Here is a 22,197-nt window from a genome sequence, read left to right as displayed (position 1 = left end):
TGTTTTGTAATTTAATATGCTCCTTGGGCATTACATCTTCTTTCAGAGTGACTGTGTTGTCTGAGATATACAGTGTTTTAGCCATTACACTAGGGACATATTTATTCCTTCTATAAATGAATTTAAAAATCAAAGAATAACATTTCTAGTTCAACATAATAGTGTGAGAAATATATATGCACACTCATATTTTTATCATGCATAGAGTGGCTTGTTTCCCACCAAAAATATTTGCTGATGGAAGATTTTTGTCAGTGAAGCACAACTTTCTCACCCCTCCTACTATTATAGCCCCCAGTCCCCCCCCTCAATATTCTGGTGAGACCCCAAGGAACAGCCTGGGGGTAGTCAGCAAAAATTCTTGCTTCCATCTGCAGAAATTCTCTGTGGGGGTCCACCTGGGGAGAAGGATGAGCACATTTTCCTTTCTCTGAGTAGCGATGAGTATTCACGTGGTACTCATTTGCCTTTTCATGTTACGCAGTAGGATTGCAAGCTACATAATATTTTTCTTAGTCTGTAAAACTCTGCTTTGGGAGGAAACTTGTACCAAGGCCTGCAAATAAGGAATTATTTCAGTTTCTTCATCAGTGCTGCTTCACCTTCAGAAATTATAGTTTTGATTTCATATCTCCCTTGAATTGAACCTGCAGTTCTTCTACTCATTTTCTGCAAGCTCATTTCAAAGAACACATTTTTCATATTGTGTGTCCATAAATTTGGATTTATACATTATGTGCAGATTATGCATAGACATAACATGCATAGATAAATTGTGTGCAAAAACATTCAAATATTAATTGAACTACAAAACCAACAAGCAGAGAAATTAAATCTTTGACAAAACTATAAAGCAATTCATTATAGATTCTGCAAGACTTCACTTTGAACTCAAGTTCTACCCAGAACTCTCCAGATTCTATAGAATAGGGGTGGCCAACGGTAGCTCTCCAGATGTTTTTTGCTACAGCTCCCATCAGCCCCAGCCGTTGGCCACCCCTGCTATAGAAGATTCTCATGCATGCCACCAGATTCTGTTCTTGTTCTGAATATTCTTTGAACTGCTACATTGTCTAAGATTCTACCCAGAACTCCCCAGATTGCATAGAAGATTCTCTTGCATGCCACCGGATTCTGTTCTTATTCTGAATATTCTTTCCCCTCCATCCGCACTATCCCACAACTCACGAGGGTAGTATTTTTGGAATCAAAAAGTTGCCATCTTATGTTAGCATGACTTAAAATGGCCCCTATCCATGTCAGATGGTATTTTAAGAATTGCATGCTTTAACTACTGTATTATTCAACCAACCACAGTGGTATACATTTGATATGGTTATTTTGTCTCTCTCTCCTCTCTGTAGACTTCTTATAGGATCTTTTCCACACTCCTGTATTAATCCATTCTCATGAATTAATATAAGACTGCACCAAATGCTATTGCATATTGTGCTAAGATTGCCCCTATAGTAGTGATACTCAGTGGCTTGAGAACAATCTGTAGCTCTTCTGATCACCAATCCCCAGCGTGACACCCTGTGGAAAGAAAGTGGAAAGGCACTTGCCTAGTGGAAATTGTGCTTGGCAGGTTGTTCCCACCTTGAAGCAGCTGCCACTGGAAGAATGGAAAAGCTACTCCTGAGGTGTAGGCTTTATGCTGGGGATGGAGGTATTTGTGGATCTTTGGGCTGATGGTAATTTAGAATGTGGTTCTCTGTGACTCACTGAATAAGTATCACTACACTATTGCAATTGTGGCAACTGGAATTGTATTATCCACACAAGAAAATCTAGTTTTGAATTATTACTTTTGTGCAACAATCACAAAATATTCATCAGTGCATGCTTGCAGCCCTGGAGAGGCAAAAGAGAAGGGCTGAATGAGGATATAGGTAAAGCTGGACCTAATTTATGAAATGCTAAGATGTCATGTAACATATGCATGATCAACAACAGAGGACCTTTATCGGCTAAGTATAAAAGTGTTTCTCTCTCTTTTTTTTGTTCAAGTACTGAACATTAGTTAGAGTTGTAGATTGTATATTGAGGCTGATTTTAAAGAAACCATAGACAGAGCCCATATTCTCCAGTACAATCTGCTTTTTCCTGTTCTCAGTAGATGCCATATGGAAGTCATATCTAGGTTTTTATGAAAATTCCTTTTCTGATCCAGGCATGCTTCCCCCCTGCTTGCCCCCCTCAGTTTCCCAATCATCTTTCAGTGCCATCTTGTCATTGTCACCATTTTCCTATAAACTTCAGAGTGTGAAATGCTGTGCATCTGGTTATGGTTTGCACAGGTGGAGATGAAGCTTAAATTCTGAAGTTAGATCACCAGGAAACCTCATTTAACACAGATCCCCAGTTTCATCCTGTAGATCAGGGGTGGCCAACGGTAGCTCTCCAGATGTTTTTTCCCTACAGCTCCCATCAGCCCCAGCCATTGGCCATGCTGGCTGGGGCTGATGGGAGTTGTAGGCAAAAAACATCTGGAGAGCTACCGTTGGCCACCCCTGCTGTAGATAGATCCAAGTGAGCAGCCTTGTGGGTCTGAAGCAGTTGAACAAAGTCAAGTTGTACCTTTAAGACCAACAAAGTTTTATTCAGAATATAAGCTTTCATGTGCTAAAAACACACTTCTTCAAATGAGGGGATCAGGTATAGTGGGCTGAAATACATGCAGTTTGTTGATTAAGAGGGCAAACTGGCTGGGATCTCATGGTGGAACAGTGTGGCAATTTATGAAATAGTTTCATCCTGTGTTCACCTTCTTGTCTCGTGCGATGGACCTTTATCTACTGTTTTAGTTTTTCTCAATCTGTCTCTTTATCTATAATTAATTTTCCCATGGGCCCCCTTCCTAGACCCCTCAATCACTTTTTCTTGTGTCTGCATGCCTTGCAAGGAGGGCAGGCTGGTCTCCAGCTCTTTGTTGCTTTGATTATTCCCTCCAGATCCATCTGCATTTAAGAATCCAGGTAGGATCTTTCTCTAGCCACTTGGCTGCCTGCCTGCTCCCCTTCCCACATACTTGGTGTGGTCAGACACTTGTTCCTGCCAGTCTGTTACCCAAATTGCCTGTCTTGGTTTAGATGGGGGAATTACCAGGAAGACTGAGCTGGCAAATGGGTATAACAGACAGGAACTATCTGTGTATACCAGGGCAAGTCTCAAAGAGAAAAACTCTTGAAATGATTAGGACCAAGTAAGAAGGAAATTTGTTTTATTGAAAAACACTAGTTAAATCTAAAAACATACACACCAAAGTAATCAAATAACACATACAAAAAAGGTGACAGAAAAATGGAGGAGCTTAGACACATAGGCCGTTTTCGCACTCACGTTTTACTGGCGCCACGACCCTCCTGACGCCAGCAAATCTGCATGGATTTCGCACCAGAAGCGCCGGCGCACCCAGAAGCGCCGGCTACTTCCGTCGCTAAGCCAGCGCAAACGGAAATCGCAAAGATGCAGGAAAACGTTTGCGCTGGCTTAGCGACGGAAGTAGCCGGCGCTTCTGGGTGCGCCGGCGCTTCTGGTGCGAAATCCATGCAGATTCGCCGGCGTCAGGAGGGTCGTGGCGCCAGTAAAACGTGAGTGCGAAAACACCCATAGAGAGAATTATGAGGTGATATTTACCACCCAGAAAGCCACAGAAGGGAGATTGTGAATGATGAGTGTATCATGAACAAAGGGGACCCAGATTGTGAGTTTGGGGGTGCTACTCTGTTAGGCATCCTAGAGTGACACACAAAGCTATGGCTGTTTTTATAGACTAGAGAAGGTATCCTGAGGGGCAAGGTTATGGATCTGAACAAAGGACCACGAGGTTTCCCAAACTTGTAATGACATCCTAGTGGGTATATCCTAGTGTGTATGTAGGGTTGATGGCTGATACTAGCTAATATGTTTTTGGTAACCCAGAGAATAGCCCAGGAAGGGAACCATAAATCTACTTTCCATAGAAATGTTTACACTTTAAAGCAAGTTTGGCCCAGGAAAGAGGCCATAAAAAATGGAGTAAGTGTTTTGTAGAGAATTGTCACTAAAGAAGATTTACACTTTAAAGAGACAAGGAAACTTTCAGGAAAAGAAGATCTCCATACTGGAACTTGCTGGAATGCTGAGAACTGTGATACTGATGCGGGGGGGTGGGGACAGATTGCATATAGAAAAGACAGATATTCTGTTCCCTCAACCTCCAGGGTCCATGTTTTAGGCAAGCTTCCATGATCATGTGTGTATTTCCTTCAGGACTACCCACAGACCCTGTGGGAGACCCTGGAGTAGTTTAGAGGTGGAGGTGCCTGTAAATGCAGATGTAGCAGACTGCCTTCAGATACAGGGAATAACCTCAAGAATCCCAGCTTCCTCAGAGTCTACAGTACAACTGCATAAAGAAACTTTTCAGCCAAATGGAAGTATCTCTCTAATTGTGACCGTTTTCGCACACAGCTCACCACGCAGTCACAATCCTGTTCCCTCCACAGCGTCTGGTCAGATTTCCCACCATCTGCGCTGAAGTTACAGGAAGTGCTGTGGCTTTTGCGTAGCAAACATAAACCACTAAAACCCAGTTTACGTTTGCTATGCAAAAGCCATGGCACTTCCTGTAACTCCGGCGCAGATGGTGGGAAATCCGACCGGACGCTGCAGAGGGAACAGGATTGTGACTGCATGGTAAGCTGTGTGCGAAAATGGTCTGTGTTAATTTTTCTCTTCTATTTGGGTAACGCTAGTGTCCTGAAGCACTTGGCTGGTAATTCCTGGGAGAGTTGGAAGAGGGGACATAAACTGCTGGGACATCCTGTTTCATAACAGAAAGAGACATCACAGCACTCTACAAATTTCTGAATCCCTATGGTTTTTACGGTTAATATTTGAAAATTTCTAGATGACATCATGATGTCATGTTCTGTTCTGAAACAGAAAGTGATATCCCAGTGTCCACTGATGCTGCTCCTTCCTGTTTGTCTCCACTGCTCCATAAAGTGAGTAACCACAGTATGTTTGTGTGCAGGATAAAAGTATGTAATTATAGGGTAATCTTGTCTCTGCTGGGCATTAAGCACTGTCTTACTACAAACTAGCCAAGGTCCCTTGTGGGCAAACTCGTTAGCTGCTTAGCATGGAACTTCCTGATACCTCCAATTCACAGTCAAAGCAAGGGTGGACTCTCCTAATAACTTGGCTCCTCCCCAGGTGCTAATTTTAAAAGACTGGCAGTGGAGATGTAAAGTTTCCAGAGGTGAACTATATTTGATCAGCTGTGTTTGGCCATCACGGACGTAACATTGGCTGCAATGTCAAGCATGCTGTGAGCACAGGATAAAATGTTTGAACAGTTAGAACTCTCTCCTTGGAGGATGACTTTGACTCATTGTCATGAAATATTCACCATTGTGCATATATATTTTAAAAATTCAAAGGCCTGGATAAAGATGTAAAACACTTGGAATTTTTTATGCCATTCAAAAGGGTAAAGCAGGTACCTGTGCTTATTTGTCCAGATACCTTGATATTAGAATGAGGACCAGTTCTTTGAGTGAAAACAGGTGAGAGCCAGAAATCCAGTCTTTCCTAGCTTTGGTTTGGGGACATCTCTGCTACACTGTGAAACATTTTGTATCAGAAACAAGTACCAGTGAAACAAAATATAATCTCCATAAAACCAGTGCATACTAAATACTTCGTAGCAGAGCTTGTTTTTGTAGAAAAAGGCAAGGAACTCATTTGCATATTAGGCCATACCCCCTGACACTGAGCCAGCATTCATGTGTGTTTCTGCTAAAAAAAGGCCCTGATTTGTAAGATATTATTGTGTGAATATATTCAAGTAATCTTTAGTGTCACATTGGGGAAGAACAAAGGGATTTAGAATGAGAGCACAATTGGACATGTAGCCATGCCTTAAGTTTTGTGTTTGTTTAACATAAAGTAGTTATACTTTTCTGTCTTCCTCAGCTATTTTTGAAGATCTGGTTTATTTCTGTTCTTTATTCATCTTAATATTTTTTACAGGTCAACAATTGTCAGTTCACAATTTCTTCCTTTCTGTCATCGTCCTGTGTGCCTCCTGTTTATATTGTATGTCTGTGGGTAGATTTTGTCTTTAATTTTTTTAACAGCTCGTAGCAGAATTCCAGTGCAATCCTATGTAGAGTTACTCCAGTCTAAACTAATTGATTCAAATGGGTTTAGACAGGAGTAAATCAGCATAGGACTGTAATAATAGTAGCAACAGCCATTTGGTGGCAATCCAGTTTTCTTACAGTGCAGGAAAATGTCGTGCTCCAAAACGAAGATATTTTAAAGAGAAAGAGTATATTGCCACTTGGGTGGAATTACTTTCACAATTTCAATAGGTAATTTATACACATTCAAATCAAAACTAGTATGAATACCATCAGCAGATGTTTCCATAGTACATGTTAGCTATTCAAAGTTCTTCAGATACATTATTACAGTAATCATAACAATTTTTACTTTTCTTTCTTCCTGAACTATTTTTGAAGATCTGGATTATTACAGTAATTCTTATAACAATTTAAACTTGGTCTTTTCACTATATCAGTACTGCAAATGGAGGACTGAGACAGATAGAGGGTGGTTTCCCAAAAGCCATGTAATAAGTTGGTTGCAGAGCAGGAATTTTAACCCAAGACTTTCATTGGTTATCATTTACAATGCACCCTTAAGCAGAGCTGCACTGTTCTAAACCCACTGCTGTTAGTTGACTTAGAAGGGTGAAACATTGTGCTTAGGACTGTGCTGTTATTCACTATCTTTTCACTATTATACACTGTTTCTCGTTAGAGTGATGAGAGACAGACACTCGCTATAATTTGGTGGAGTGTTTGCATTTCTTAATAGGGCATGGGGCATAGTCTTTCTAATTAAAATCCAGGAGGCAGATGTTAGGGTGTTCTAATTAAAATAAATTTGCATTTAAGTTGCTTTCTTTTTAAGTTTTTCAATGGCTGTAAAATTTCTGCACTATCCAATCCAAATAGGCACCCTCTTTTTCTAATAAGACTGAGTGTTGCTTTGATGAATGAGTTATCAAGAATTGTGGGTTGCAGATTAAAAGTACATGATTTTTTAAAAACCCACCAAAGAAGATAATAAGTTGCCTGCTTTGTTTTATCGAAGCAGAAATTCTCTTTTGTGATACTGTAGTCATCTGCATGAACCATCATTTTTCCTAATTAGAGAGCTGGAAGTACCCTGTCATTCCAGCAATTTGATTGTCTGAAACCATCTCATGGTGCCTTATAACTACAGAAAAACAACATGCCATTTGGATTACTGATTGTAATGAAGAGGTCACTCTTTTTTATTTTGCGCAGCCAAATGAAGGATGCTGATTTAGTCAGCGTTAATAGATAATCTAGTCTGAACCAAAATGCGATGCAATTTGAGTTCCATTTTCTAGACTTAATAACCTAAAAAGTTTATGATAAAACAATATGTGGCACTGCTCAAAGGCTTCTGACTGGCAATATTCTTTTTGCTTTTTGTCTACTTTGTAAAATACAGATTTTTGTAGGCAAAAGTAAATACAAGAAACCAATGTTTGTTTATATCCCAAAAGCATCTAGGGAGGCTGCCCAGAAAAAAAAAATCTAGATGGAACAATGTATGTTGTTTGATGCAGGTCCATGTTTTATTTATTTATACCCTGCCTTTCCCCACAGTGGGGACCCAAAACGGCTCACATCATTTTCCTTTCCTCCATTTTATCCACACGACAACCAGGCCCATAGCCACAGTGAGTCCTAGGGGGGGCACAGCCCCTCCACCCAACCCCCACTTCCACCTGTGTGTCCCCTCCCCACTGCTCTCCCTGCAACCCTGTTTTTGCTGCCATCGCCACTCCATTCCTGCCTGCCCCGCTCTCCCCGCAGCCCCGTTTTTGCTGCCGCTGCTCTCCCCAGGCTCTTCCCTGCCTCCCAAGCTCTCCCCACAGCCTCGTTTTTGCCACCACTGCCTGCCTCCCCAAAATTTTATGTCCTGGGCCCCCCACCCCAAAATTTCTGGCTACGGGGCTGAAAACAATCCTGTGAGGGAAGTTAGGCTGAGAGTATGTGACTGGCCAAACACTCAGCAAGCTTCCATGGCAGAGTGAAGATTTGAATCTGGGACTACCACATCCTAGTCCAACACTCTAACCCAGGGGTGTCGAACTAATTTATTATGAGGGTCAGATTTGACATAAATGAGACCTTGTCAGGCCGAGCCATGTGTATCATAAAATGTAATGCCAAGTAGTGGACATATAAACTTTATAAAGGGCAAAGACACACAATTTAATATATATTTTTGTTTAAAATAAAACATGCTTAAAATATTAGCCCACTTGCAATATTTTGTTTTACAGTCTCTGATAAATGTCAGCTCTTGCTATGAATTATTGCATCAAAAACTGCAGACAATGTGCTGTACCAGTCTTGAATATGTGCTGTTCAGGTGTGCACATCTGTAAGCTGCAAACCTACTTTTGATTCATTGACATTCATTACAGACAACTCATGGTCAATGCTTTGAGCCTAAGACCCAGAGGAACATGAAGCATCTGGGCATTGTGAGCTTTTGTACACAAGTTGCTTCAAGTACTAGTCAAAAACATGTGAAGGCACCATGGTACAGACTGAGGGCTACGTGCATGTCTACAAAACTATAATTTTCCCCAGAAAAATGACTACAACTAAAAAAAAATACAACTTCCCCTCAAAAAACAACTACAAGAACAGAGAGACAGCCATGTACAGTGTTCAGTGTCAGCCTACTATCTGGGAAGTCTAAATTCAAGACCCCCAATAAAAGGAAAATGTGAAAGAAAAAAATAAGGGAAATTTGCTGGGTAAACCTGAGGTGGAACACACTCTCAGCCTAATGCTGATATTTCTCCTCTAAATAGTTCACATGCTTTCCTATTGAGAAAGACTGGAGGGCATGAGTACAGTGAAAAAGAGGAGGGGAACCCAGTTACACCCATAACAAGCCCAACAAAATTCTCTCTCTCTCTCTCTGTAGCAAGGCAAAAAGCTCATACCTTCACTAAAATGTTGCTAGTCTTAAAAACACTTTTTGTAGCTCTCCTGTTGATGGGGACTGGGCAAAGGAAGCTCTGGCTCTTTCTTTCCTTCTCCAGGGCAGGAGGAGGGGGAGGAGCCTCAGCCATTTATTAGAAGGAAGAGAGGCTTGTCTCAGTAGCTCTGCAGAGTAATTAATTGAGCCTGGCAAACTTAATCACCCAGCAGAGCTATAGAGCCAAGTTCCCTCATTGGCTAAGGCTACTCCTATCTCCTCCTCCCTTTGGGAAAAGGGTGGGGGGGAGGGAAAGGCTGTTTTGCTGCTCTGGCCTGTCTGGGGAGAAACACAAAATGGCGACTGAAAAAAGCAGGCAAGGGAAAATGAAGCAGATGACAGCCAGTTGCTGGAGGGCCTGATCTGGCCTGTGGGCCACATGTTTGACACCCCTGCTCTAACCTCCACACCACACTGGCTCTGGTGTCTCTAACATCTACACTACACTGGCTCTGGTGTCACTGGTTTAAGTAGCTTTTCCCACCTTGGGCAAGGTCCTATTGCAGCCATACAAACATGCAGTACAAAAACATGCACACTAAAGCTCCATTCTGAACACGGGTTGCTGTCACTTTATTGTCTGTAATCTGTGTTGCATGATATGCACAGGTGTCCAGTTTTGATCTATATCAGACAGAATACAGGGAATTTTGTTACAAATGAGCAATGTTAAACCATTTGTATGCCCAGTTTATGTGTGCATGTAATTTCATTTGATTTTTCTGATCTAAGGCTATACACAGGATGAATGCTCACCAGGTGGACTGGTTCCACTGGAAATATTTCTACAATAGCCTATTCTACCTATGCTCATCACCATGTAATAACTATCATAAGATGACATTTATACATGTATGAACTGTTGTGGCCTCAAGGGCAAGGGAGGGAGGGGGTGAGGGGAGGGGAGGGGAGGATAGACCACAAAAGACCTTCCTGGAGGAAGTTAGGGTACAGCTTTTATCTGAATACAATCACAGGGTGCCTTTGGTGCAACATTGAGCCATGATCCAGCATCAGGTGTCTGCTTGCTGGCCAGTGATTCCAACCCTCACCCCAGCCCACCTGCTGGGGGAAGAAACTGCACAGGATGGAATCCAAGGTTCCACGTGGGCATGACAGCACTGCTTGGTTCCCTTGACACTCAAAAGCTAGAGCTGGGCAGAATGAGAGGTCTGGTATCCAGCAGCAGCTCCTTAAATCCTCAGAGAGTGGACCCCAGGGAAGCTTTGGGCCATCTGATCTGCTTGGGGGCCCCATCCCAAACCCCAATGGGCCAGATGCTCATTGGCTCTCATTTGGGGCCAAGGCCCAATACTGATTGCTACCTTTCAGATACCACTGGGGATCCAGGTAAGACCCTTATCCACTTAGTTGGTTCCAAGTCCCCCAGCCACAAAAGCAGCACTGGGCAAATCCAGGGCTGTTGCTTCTTTCCACTGGTCCATTCCTTTTTTCTATAAGTAAAGTGTTTCTGACTGATTCCTTTAAGCATCTATATTTTGAATGTAAGGAGTCAAATAGACTGCAGTTATTTCCTTCATATCTTTTTCTCAACAACAGATGCATGTCTCTATAAAATATGTTTAGTAATGAATGAGAGAGAGAGAGAGGGAGAGAGAGAGAGATGGACTTCAGTGACATTTATTTTCACACTTACAATTTGCTTTAAATGATTACTTAGCTTTTTTCCCATCAAATAAAATTTGGTTTGTATTTCACTTACAGTGAAAAAAATTAAATAGAGATGTCCTGGCAAATACAAGCTGTTTTATTGGAGCAGAGCTGTGTTGTTAACGATATTACAGTTATCGCAGTGTCAGTCTTTCCATTATAAACTCCATTTTCAGAATTTTACAGCTTGCTGTAAAAACCTGCTTCAAGCTGAAACTTGGCAAGCTAGGCCTCTGCTTGAGAGTGAACCATTTTAAATCTGTACTAGGATTTCAGATCCATTCTGCATTATACGTTATAGTCTCGTAAAGGTTATTAGAGTAGCAATAGTTAAAATGATTGCAAAGTAGCATAACGATAGCCAGTCACATTCAAATTATACAATAGGTTTCATCCAACCCATTTGCTAATGGAAAGGGTTAATATGTGTAATTTTTATCAGTCTCTAGTTTCACTGCAAACCTCCTTTTGCCCTTATGGTCCCTTGCTCTCTGAAGCAGCATTTTGGGACCATTTGGGCCTGCAGCAAAATGGGGGTGGGCAAGAAAGTTTCCTTCTACTGATGGAAGGGAATTCCATTGGTTCCAAGATAGCAGCTTGTGTTGTTGTTGACATGTGGTCAGTATGGTCTAGCTTTGTTCCCTTCCAAAATGGACAAGACACACGTCTTTAAATCCCTGATGCTGCAAGAATTGAGGTAGAAATAATACCTTTCTTTCCCAGTGCTGTTTTATTTCTCTTCCCTTTTAACTACTCTGAAGGGAATTATAAAAGTATATATTCGATGTTTGGGTTGAAGGTGTTCCTTATATCTGGCATTAGTTTTGCAGGGGTGGAAATAGACTGACACTGGAAACTTATCATGCACATAAGATTTCCAGAATGGTGATGAAGGATGTAACTGTTTTGCCTCTTACCCAGCTGGTCATCTGATCTCTTAGCTCCTCCATGCTGTAGGGATAGAACCTATAACTTCAACAGAAATGGAAGATACATGAGTTGGGGTGGATGGAGCAAAACCTTGAGTTTGCAACCTGTAGGGATTTATGCATAAAAAACACAGGATTAAGAAATTTTCATTTCTGTATCAGATGTTAGAATGAAGATCTGTGTTTGAAGACTGGTAAAAAATTTTGTCCATCAGTCCATTTGATCTGGGTTTAGAAACTGCTTTAGTACAACCTTATGAAAAGCTATTTTAGTATTACATTATAGTTATTACAATTCATTACCTTCAATATTCTTTGAGTTGCTGCTCCAGATTATCTGAAGTTGCTTTTAAATACAAGTTTTGTCTGATCTTTTTTACAGGCACATTCCATGCCCATTATCCAGATAATTACAAATAAATACATGAAATGCTGTGCGGCAGTCTTGCTGGTTTAATCTAGAAACCTGCTAGAAGGATACTTTTGATGTCACTTGTCAATCAGTATGGGTATTTCCCAAAGCAGTGTTGATCTGACAGTTTCATTCTTGAGATTGAGTTCCTCCCATCCCTGAAAGTATCTTGCCAGTGAAACTGATGTGATGTTAGAACAAAGTTTGAGTCCAGTGGCACCTTTAAGACCAACAATGTTTAATTCTGAATATAAACTATCATGAATATGGACACTTCATCAGTATAGGCACACAGAAGCTTATACCCAGAATTAAACTTTGTGTTGTTAAAGGTGACACTGGACTCAAACTTTGTTCTTTTGCTTCAGACTAACACGGCTACCCATCTGGATCCTTTTTCTTGATGTGATGTTAAAACACCACTAACCATTCAAAAAGCACTGTCTTTGATCTCGGAGCAGAAGTCTTAAAATCTACATCAGCATTGTGTTGAATCAATTTCCAAACCTCTATAGGCTTTTCCTTCAAATGCTGTAAAGCTTGGGTCAGAAACAAGCCCAGTTACAAGCCCAGTAAACTAAAAATACAATAATGTACCAATATAATTTCATAATCTATGTTTGTTAGGTTGTAGTCTGTGTTGCTGAACTGTGATAAGAAAGCATTGACTTTTCTCTCTACCTTCTATGTCTCAATTTTTTGCAGCGGCCTTTGAGTCATTGCTTCGCTTGGCTGAAAACCACACAACTTCTCTGTTTGAGACTGTCTACAGGTCGCTGTCAAAGGAGGCAGTTGAACCTGTCAAAGAGCTCTTTACGGACATCTCGCTCTACCTTTTGGGTGCTCAGACCACAGTGGAAAGTGCATTTTCCCGGTTCTTTGATAGCCTCTTCCCTTTGGTTTACAGCCGCCTAATAAACCCCGGAATTACAGATTTGTCAGAAGAGTATACAGAATGCCTGAGACTAACGCGGCAAGATATCAACCCGTTTGGACGATATTCTAAAGAAGCTGTAACAGAGCTGGCAAAGTCTCTCTGGGCAAGCAGAATGTTCAATCAGGCTCTTGGGATGGGCATTGAAGTGCTGAATGCCACTGAGCATACCACTTTGACAAAGGAATGTAGCCGAGCCCTAGTGAAGATGCAATATTGCCCTCATTGCCAAGGCCTCACACTCATCAGACCTTGTGAAGGGTATTGTCTAAATGTAATGAGGGGATGCTTTGCTAGTGTATCAGAACTGGATACTCAGTGGAGAGAATACATTTATACCCTGGAATATCTCAGTAATGAAATGGCTGGATCTCATGATTTGGAACTGGCACTGGTGGGTGTTCGGTCCTCTGTCAATGAGGCCATTTTGTATTCACAACTGAATGGACCACAGCTGTCGGCCACTGTAAGTACTGTTCTCCAAAATAATTTAAAAATTTCTGTTGTGCCTTTTAATCTTTGACAAATGTATTAAAGCTAATTGTTTGTTATTTCTTATGTGTGCATAAATTGTCAACAAGTCCTCTCCCCTCACAACATTCAAGAATTAGTTGGAAGATTACTAGGAACTGATTTTGAAAGGAAATTAAGAGACTCTCAGAGAAGTGTTATTTAAATTGGAATGTCAGTAGTCATGTTGATCAAGCGGAAAATGAAAAAAAACCTGACATTATCAGTAGACAATTTTAATCAAAGGATTGACATTAAGACTGCTCAGGTGAACTTTTAAAAGTGACCTGTGATAGCAGATAACATTCAGAGATAGTTTTTGTATATTACATTTTGGATTGTTTTCTTCTTTTCAGTCCCCCCCCCCCCCAAAGTTGCCTTCTTGGGATAATAAGCAAATTATTTGACTGCACTCAGTTAACTGAGTTTTTTAAAGCAGATGATTAGCTAAAATAAATCAACTGACAGCTATGATATAAATGCATTTCAATCACCAATCATTAAAGTGTTCTTTTAAAACCAAAATTTGATTCCCAAAGATAATTACTGAGTGATTGTCCCAGGAATTTGGAGGATGTGAATCAGTACTGGAATTTTAAGAAAGCGGGACCACAAATTAAACACATTCACTGTATTGAGGTTTCTGTTAGTATCATCCTAAGCCCCCTTCAGAGCTCATTGACTTCCACAGGTTCACAGTGCCGTCATAAACAGCATAAGGCTGGCAACCAGCAGGAGACTCAATACTGTGGCAGGGGCTTGCTGGCAATGAAATGACATAACTGGCAACTTGCTGATGTCTCTTCTGGTGTACTTCTGGTGAAACCAGAAGTGATGTCATCTATAGAGTTTTGTCTGAATGCTAGAACATTACTAGTATCATGATGACATCACTTATGATTATACCAGAAGTGAAATCAGCATCTTGGGATGCTGGTGATTGCCCCATTTCTCCATTTTTCCTCTACAACCTAGTTGAATAGCAGCTGGAAAGTTCCAGTAGGGGAAGGAGGTTGCCCACTTCCAGCAAGAACATGGCAACTCTAGGTGTAACTCTGAAAATTATACTGCTACAGGGGATAACTCTGCTTAGGACTGCACTGTAAAGGATTATTAATGCCAGTTATTGAGGCTTCAGGGAAAATGGCTTGGGGGATGTGGTGGGGAGATAATCATAAAGTTTAAGGTAAAAAATAGGAGCACATAACTGATAGATCCTCAATGAAATAGCTTAATTTTAGGCTAGTGGTGCAGCTGTCTGGATTTACACAAAGTACAATGCTGTTGTCAACCAAAAGACATGACAACTGTGTTTAGGGATGCTAACTCTGGGCTTAGCAATACCTGGAGATATGAGGGTGGCACTTGGGAGAGTGAAGTTTAGGGAGGGAGAGGACCTTGGTAGGGTATAATGCCATGCAGTCCAATTTCCAACGCAGCCATGTTCTCCAGGAGAAGTGGAATAAATATTTTAAATAAATAAATAATAAATAAGTGAATGATGTAATCTGGACATCAGCTATAATTCTAGGAGATATCCAGCCCTCATCTGGAGACTTGCAACTCTAACAGTGTTCAAAATAAAGATGAAGGCCAATCTAGGACTATGCAAAGAAAAATGAAAAGCATGACTCTGGAAGGATGGTTTCTATGGTGACTTCTGGTTTTTCTCTTGGGGAGGGGCCTGGAAAACACTGGAAAGCCTTTGAAGCAGAGAAATAATGAGGTCCTCATAGACTTACTGGTTTGAAGCGAGGTTTACTTTCTGGTACCAGAAGGTAGGACCCAGTCGGGCACGGGCCCGCAAAATGTCTGAGTTAAAATCATTCTACATACAGCAGTTTTATTAACACAGAAAACAAGCAGGCAGGCACATAAGCTTATCTGATTTCAAATAATCAGAACCTCCACTAAGTTCCCCCTGGTAAAATTCCATGACTAAGTTTCCTTACTTATCTATATACAGCAAGTCGCCTGTAGGAGGTTGTTCCCTTACTAATCTTACAGCTGGAGCTCACACCCGTTGAGCGGTAGTCAGTTTCTAACGGCAGTTTTACAACAGACCCCTTAGTTTGAAGACAAAGCATATTTTTGCTCAATATGGCAAATATTATTATTGGGGGTATTAATTAAATATTCAGGGGCTCCCTTTCACCTTGAGAAGGAAAGGAAGTGAAGACAGTTTTAGTATTTAATCTTGGTACCCAGAAGCATACGTCAGATAGGAAAACTTTACTTTCAAAGCTAAGAGCAGAACAGGTGCTTTTCAGTTTCAAAAAATAAACAGTAGACTGTCAACATTAAATAGAATTTCTTATAATCTCAACCACTAATATCCTCAATGAAATAGCTTAATTTTAGGCCAGATATTATTACAATGGCTAGTGGTGCAAAGTACAATGCTGTTGTCAACCAAAAGACATGACAACTGTGTTTAGGGATGCTAACTCTCAGCTTAGAAATACCTGGAGATATGAGGGTGGCCACAAATATGTCCTATCATGCAAAATTTCATTACTATGAAATTTTTAACAATGTTCCTTCTAGTTTTTTAAGTTAAATGAAACTAGAACCAGTATTCTTAAAATTATAAGTAATGTTCAATATTCTTCCAAAATCCTAATTGGATAGAAAACTGAAAGAACTGAAGTCCTTTCTACGGTCTCACATTATCATACCCGCCTGAACAGAGAAGCTATTGAGATTTACAAACACCAGCACAATTTTAACAAAAAGGAAGAAGGCATTTTCATCCACCAATCTTGGTACCCAGCTCTGCAAAACACCCTACAGACTATAAATTGCAGAAAGTCTCAGAACAACCAGCACATCCCACAGAACAATCAGCACAGTCAACATCCATCTTCCTTATCTTCACACCCCTTCCAACCCTCCCAGCAATTAACACAGAACAATGGTCACATTCAACAGGCATTTTCCTTATCACTACCCTTCCAGGAAGCCCCACCAAACAATGGGCACATCCACAAACCAATTGCCCTTTCATCACACCCTCTACAGCCTAGAAATAGCAGCTGTCCAGCAGCCCTGGCCCCACTCAATGCACAGCAGCCAAGAAGGTCAGAGCGCCTGCTCCGGCTGCAACGCCACTGAGGATGTTCTCCGCAGCTGAGAACGAAACGTCTGGAAGGAAAACTTTCTCCAGTAGAACACGGCACTTGAGCCTGAAAGATTCTACAAACCCTAATGATGTTACCAGCCGTGAAAACCTGAAATCTTTGATAGTAGTCATGTGGCTTTTTTATTTATATGAAATGCAAATATGAGTCTACATGATATATGGAGTGAATGCCACTGCTTAACTTTGAAGTCTAACTCTTGTGTGTGGGCAATTGCTCGTTTTATTACAGAAAAAAATCAGATTTGTGTCAGGAATGGCACCACATTTTAAATCCATCTTTTAGCATTCTATTTCTAGCTCTGGTTGCTTTGCAACGATGAACCAAGAGCACTTGATGTGTGCTGACTGACTTGCTCAGCACATTCTGTGGATTACAGAGATTTAGTTGACAGCTTTACATCATCTCCCTTGTTAGAAATAGAAAAATGGTACTTGCAGTACTCATAATTGCTGTATGCATCATGTGTTTACAGTCAGATTCTCTATACAGCATTAATTTGCTATTTGTTCAGCTTTAATTTCTGCTTCAGGAATGTGTGTCTTGTGTGAATTTCATTTCAGAAACACCTGGTATTATTCAACAGTAAATATGGTAGTTATGGAAAATGTCTTCCAATAAAAGATGCCTACCTCTAGTTTTCATGTGCCCTGAGGCAGTTTTAATTAACAACTATGCTCTTTTGAGGAAACGGTTAACATTTTTTTAATAGCTATGGGAAGGCTATGTATTAGCATAAAGAATTTCTTTTAGCTAATTGAGGACTTGGCAATGAATAATGGAAAGTTGGTTATTTTTACTTAGTTGGTTAAAAAAAAGGTTAAGTAAAGCATTCACTGTCCTTAACTTAGGGGCTCACAGCACTTGCAAGCAAAACTATGCTTTGGATTGAACTGCAGAAGTAGCCTAAAGTGATCTTTTCCATTTAAGTCAAGGGAGCTGCCTGAAATACCTGCCTAGTACGTGTGAAAGGTTGCCATTAAGATATTAAACCGCTATTTGACTTCATGCATTTCTCTCTAACATAGGACCATTTGTTCAATGATGCTGGCTGCTACCCAACTACTTCAGCTAATGTAGGTCCTCCACAGTCTGCAGCGTCAGCAATCATAGCCATTATTTTTCTGTTTCATCTGCTAGAATCTAATTGTGTGCCATGCTGGAAGAAATCCTACTTGCCTTATGGTGCCAGCTGGGTTGACCTATAGCTAGCTAGTTTGCAGGAGGAGAATTTGAGGTCAGACAACCCAAGAGTAAGAAGATAAGAAACATTAATCTAATAGAAGTTAGGACAAATGGAAGAGAGGAGGATTGCACATTTGGAGCTGGAAGGTAGGAAGCTGTCAAGAGGATCTGCCCTAGCCCAGCCCTGACAGAGGAGGTTGGTAGCTCCCCATCTGATGAGCCTCCCGTGTCAAGGCTAGATGAGGGCAGGTCCTGACCTAAGTACAAGACCAAAGGAAGAAGTGCAGAGCAGGGTCCTTCCTCTGGTCACCCAGATATCTAGATCAAACCCACCCCAAGTCAGTTGAAACAAGTTATCCAAGTGCTTCCAGATAGTTATCCAAGCTGACCTTAAAGAGCATGATTAGGGTTACCATTTGTCTACTGGGGATGAGGGATCCCCCGATTTTGTGAACTTCTGCCTGCTGTCAGCCAGCTGGTCAGTGGGGAAACCCCACCCCCAAACAGATGTCACCTTATGTAGCTGATGTCATTTCCAGAAGTGATGCTATCACACTGGTGATGTTGGGGGCAACACCGTACTTTTTGGGCAATACTCTATGGTTTGTAGGCTTAAACTATCACCTTGATTTTGAGCACATCACCAGTCCCACCCCCCCTGGAATACCCCCCCCCCCCCAATCCCTCTGCTTTCATGAGGAAGGCAACTAGCAACCCTAAGCATGATAGGATACAGAGTAAAGACATACAAAAAATACTTTGGATAGACCAGAATGGTTTCTTGAATTGTTATAAGAAAGCTATAGAGGTGGACGCCACCAATGAAATGGTAATATCTTCCACACAAACTGCATCTTCCAAATGATCTTCAGGTACAGCTTCACATACAGTAGCCTCAATATTATGGAAGCATAAATAAGAAATGTCAGGAGGCAGTCTAGCAGGAAAGGAAGTTACTGTCTCACCAAATGGAATTTATTTAATGATCTTTAAGGATATGGAGAAGACTGGCAAAGACTGAGTGTGGTTTACTGGATAGTGTAGTATGGACAAGGATGTTGAAAACACTTATGGCACTGAAAACATTTGCTGAGCTCCTCATACACTGGGCCAGTAATAGCTTCAGTGTCATCTATAATAATACTTTAGCGCACATAGTATGAAGCAGAGTAAGGATTGTACAAAGTCACTATAGGAATGATTAACCAAGGGAAACAACAGGGTAGCCCAGTGGGCAGATGGCTATAGCTATGGTGGGAAACTTTATAACAGTTTCTGTACAGAAAACCTTGCTCTTCATGGAATATTCCATGTACCCCTCTAAATACAGGTATTATGTTACCATTGTTTCAACATTTCTTTTGCTGTGCTTTTATTTATTTATATACCACCCTTTCCCCCACTAAGTAAGGCTCAGAGCAGTTCAAAGCAGTATAAAAACAGAAGTAATAAAAAAATTAAAACAGTATAAAATACGAAGTATAAAAAAGTGTATAGGACATAGCAAATGTATTGTGCCTCTCTTATAGGACATTTACAGTGCAATTCTAAAGAGAGTTACACCAGTCTAAGCCTATTCATTTTAATGGGTTTAGACTGGAATAAGTCTCTTTAGGATTGTACTGTAAGTGCTGTAAACAGACTTGTGTTGATAGTGTTAGAGATCAGGATTTTTTTCTCTCGTCTTGCTGATGTTTGTGAAACATTGATTCCAAGTAATGATATTGTTTGTTTGCTTGCTTAAATCCTGCATAAGTGAGTTTATATATAGAAGGTGTTGTTTTTGTTTGAATGGAATCATTAGTTCTTCCACCCATCCTAATGAATGTTCTGAGAGAGGTTTTCTGTCTCATTCCTTTATAGCTGTAATCCCCAAATTTTTTTTTTATGGTTGACATAATTATGTCATCAATCTAGTTTTTTCAAGTTCTGGTGGATATATAAACATTCCTTTAACATAGGGCACAGGCAGCTGTAAAGCTTTTGGATTATGAAAAGAAAAAGAAAAAGTTGTGGAGGATGTATGGGATTTAAGGGGGAGAGACTGTGGCTCACTGGCAGAGTATCGGCTTTGCATGCAGAAGGTCCCAGGTTCAGTCCCCGGCACCTCCAATTAAAAGGATGAGGCAGGAGGTGATGTGAAAGACCTTTGCCTGAGTCCCTGGAGAGCCACTGGATAGTCTGAGTAGGTAATTCTGACTCTGATGGACAAAGTGTCTGATTCAGTATAAGGCAGCTTCATGTGAAATACTCAGAGCTTTGTTTTGGTAGAAAAGCCCCACATGAACTCATTTGCATATTAGACCACACCCCCTGATGCCAAGCCAGATGGAACTGTATCCTGCTCAAAAAAAGCTCTGGAAGTATTTGAGGACAGTTTACTCCAGAGTCAACTGCTCTATAGCTGCCCTGAGCCTGCTTGCAGGGAGGGTGAGATATAAATCCAATAAAATAAAAATAAATAAAATAAATAAATTGCGGAGTTACAAGTTTTTCTGAAATTGCTCCCTCTAGCCAGTATAGCTGTACACTTTAGTCCTTCAGACCTTGTTTGGCACACCAGGTGCCAAATTTGAATTTAGAACCAAAGTTTGACTCCCTTGCACCTTGTGCTGCTGCTTTGTTTAGCCAGCCACGCCACAGAGGTTCCCAGAGCATCTGGTCTTAAAAAGTACATTTTTGATGGTATTTGTTTACAATACAACTTGATCAGATTAAAACATCAGAAAAAATTTCGATCACTTCATCAGACTTAATCTTTCACCTCCAAAACCAAGCCAAAGCTTCTGAAAAAACATATTTAAGAACGTAATTGGGGATTATGGCTTTATCATTACATGGGTGGTCTATAGGTATAGCAATTATTGACAAGTGGATTTTATTGTGTGAATGACAGTCCAGTTGTGAATTAGTTGCTACAGCACAATGATTGTACAGCATCCAGGCATGTGTGGGCACAATATATGATAGGACATATGGTATCAGGTAGTGTCCCATGAATTATAGGCTTAAACTAGCACCTTGGTTTTGTATGTTAGGTAATATGCAATGAAAAAGCATTATTGTGATATACTCTCACCTCTGTATTGGTGAAAAAAACCCTAGCAAGATAAAATCTGTTTTTATTTAGATTACCTGCTTTAAATGAGTTCTAGGAAATCTCAATAGTATTAGAAAAAGAGGCTTGGAAATTGCAGTTTTTCTACAGGATCATTTCTAATACAATTGATAATTAAGCTTTAGTCCATTGCTCTAAGTCAAATGAATTGTAATTAATCTAATTTGGTGAGCATATCCTTATTTCTCCTTGGACCCTCCAAAAAACCCAACAACCAAATGTGGATGTGTCAAGAACTTCTTCCACTTGCTTTTGGTTTTGCTCTGAACGTCGGTGTATCAAGATCTCACAAAGTCCAAGTGCTTATATACTTATAAACAAATTTAAAAGCTAGCACATGAATTTGCTTGTTTTCCTCTTCCCTTTTCCTTTGTGTAAGTTATATTGTGTTATTTTGAAACGTAAACTACCTTGAACATAGTGACAGAAAGGCATTATGTAAATGTATCAGATAAATAATTGCAGTTTTCAACATAGAATCATAGAGTTGGAAGGGACATCCAGGGTCATCTAGTCCAACACCCTGCACAACACAGGAAACTCACAAATACCTCCCCTTCACAGGATCTTCATTGCTGTCAGATGGCCACCTAGCCTCTGTTTAAAAACCTCCAAGGAAGGAGAGCCCACCACCTCTTGAGGAAGCCTGTTCTACTGAGGAAATTCTAGAGATCATCCTAGAGAACATCCTGGGCTAGAGATCCCAAATCATTCAAGAGACACTTGTTTAAGTGTTTCTATCCTGCTTTCTCCCCACTGGGGAATCAAAACAGCTTAATTCAGACAAACAAAGAAAAAGAATTAACTTCAACTCTAGTCTGGTTTGGATCCATTGGTTCAACCTTGCACCAAAAGGCTCCTAATATTGTCTACACCCAGACCAATTCCCCACTAGCCTTGTCCTAGTCTCACACTCCTCTTCTCTGTGGGGCTTTCGTTGGATTTCACACAAGCTGCCCTGGGACTGCAACTCACTCTGCCTCTTTCACTCAGGAAGCAGAAAACAGTTTTTAGAGGATCTTGCTTGCTGCACAAAAGAGGCAAAGTGAGTTGCAGCCCCAGGGCAGCTTGCGCAAAACTGGAAGGAAGTCCCACAGAGAAGAGGAGCATGAGACCTGGACAAAGCTAGTGGGGAATCGGCCCCAAACTTAAATGCCTGTAAAAGAGAGAGAAACAGAAACTCATCCTAGAGTTCATTCCACTCAAAA

At 40.7% G+C, this 22,197-nt stretch overlaps 1 protein-coding gene across 1 annotated transcript in view; it reads left to right on the top strand.

Moving 5' to 3' along the window:
* LOC132574045 (glypican-5-like) overlaps positions 1–22,197 on the top strand; it is a 704,341-nt gene that overhangs the window by 170,846 nt on the left and 511,298 nt on the right. Inside the window, exon 3 of the mRNA XM_060242150.1 lies at positions 12,808–13,502. Coding sequence (XP_060098133.1) covers positions 12,808–13,502 — 695 coding nt within the window. The remainder of the gene's footprint in view (positions 1–12,807; positions 13,503–22,197) is intronic.

Source organism: Heteronotia binoei, chromosome 6, assembly GCF_032191835.1.
Source record: "Heteronotia binoei isolate CCM8104 ecotype False Entrance Well chromosome 6, APGP_CSIRO_Hbin_v1, whole genome shotgun sequence".
NCBI classification, from domain to species: Eukaryota; Metazoa; Chordata; class Lepidosauria; order Squamata; family Gekkonidae; genus Heteronotia; species Heteronotia binoei.
The sequence above is the reverse complement of the archived record's forward strand: the minus strand, read 5'-3'. Positions and strand labels throughout refer to the sequence as shown.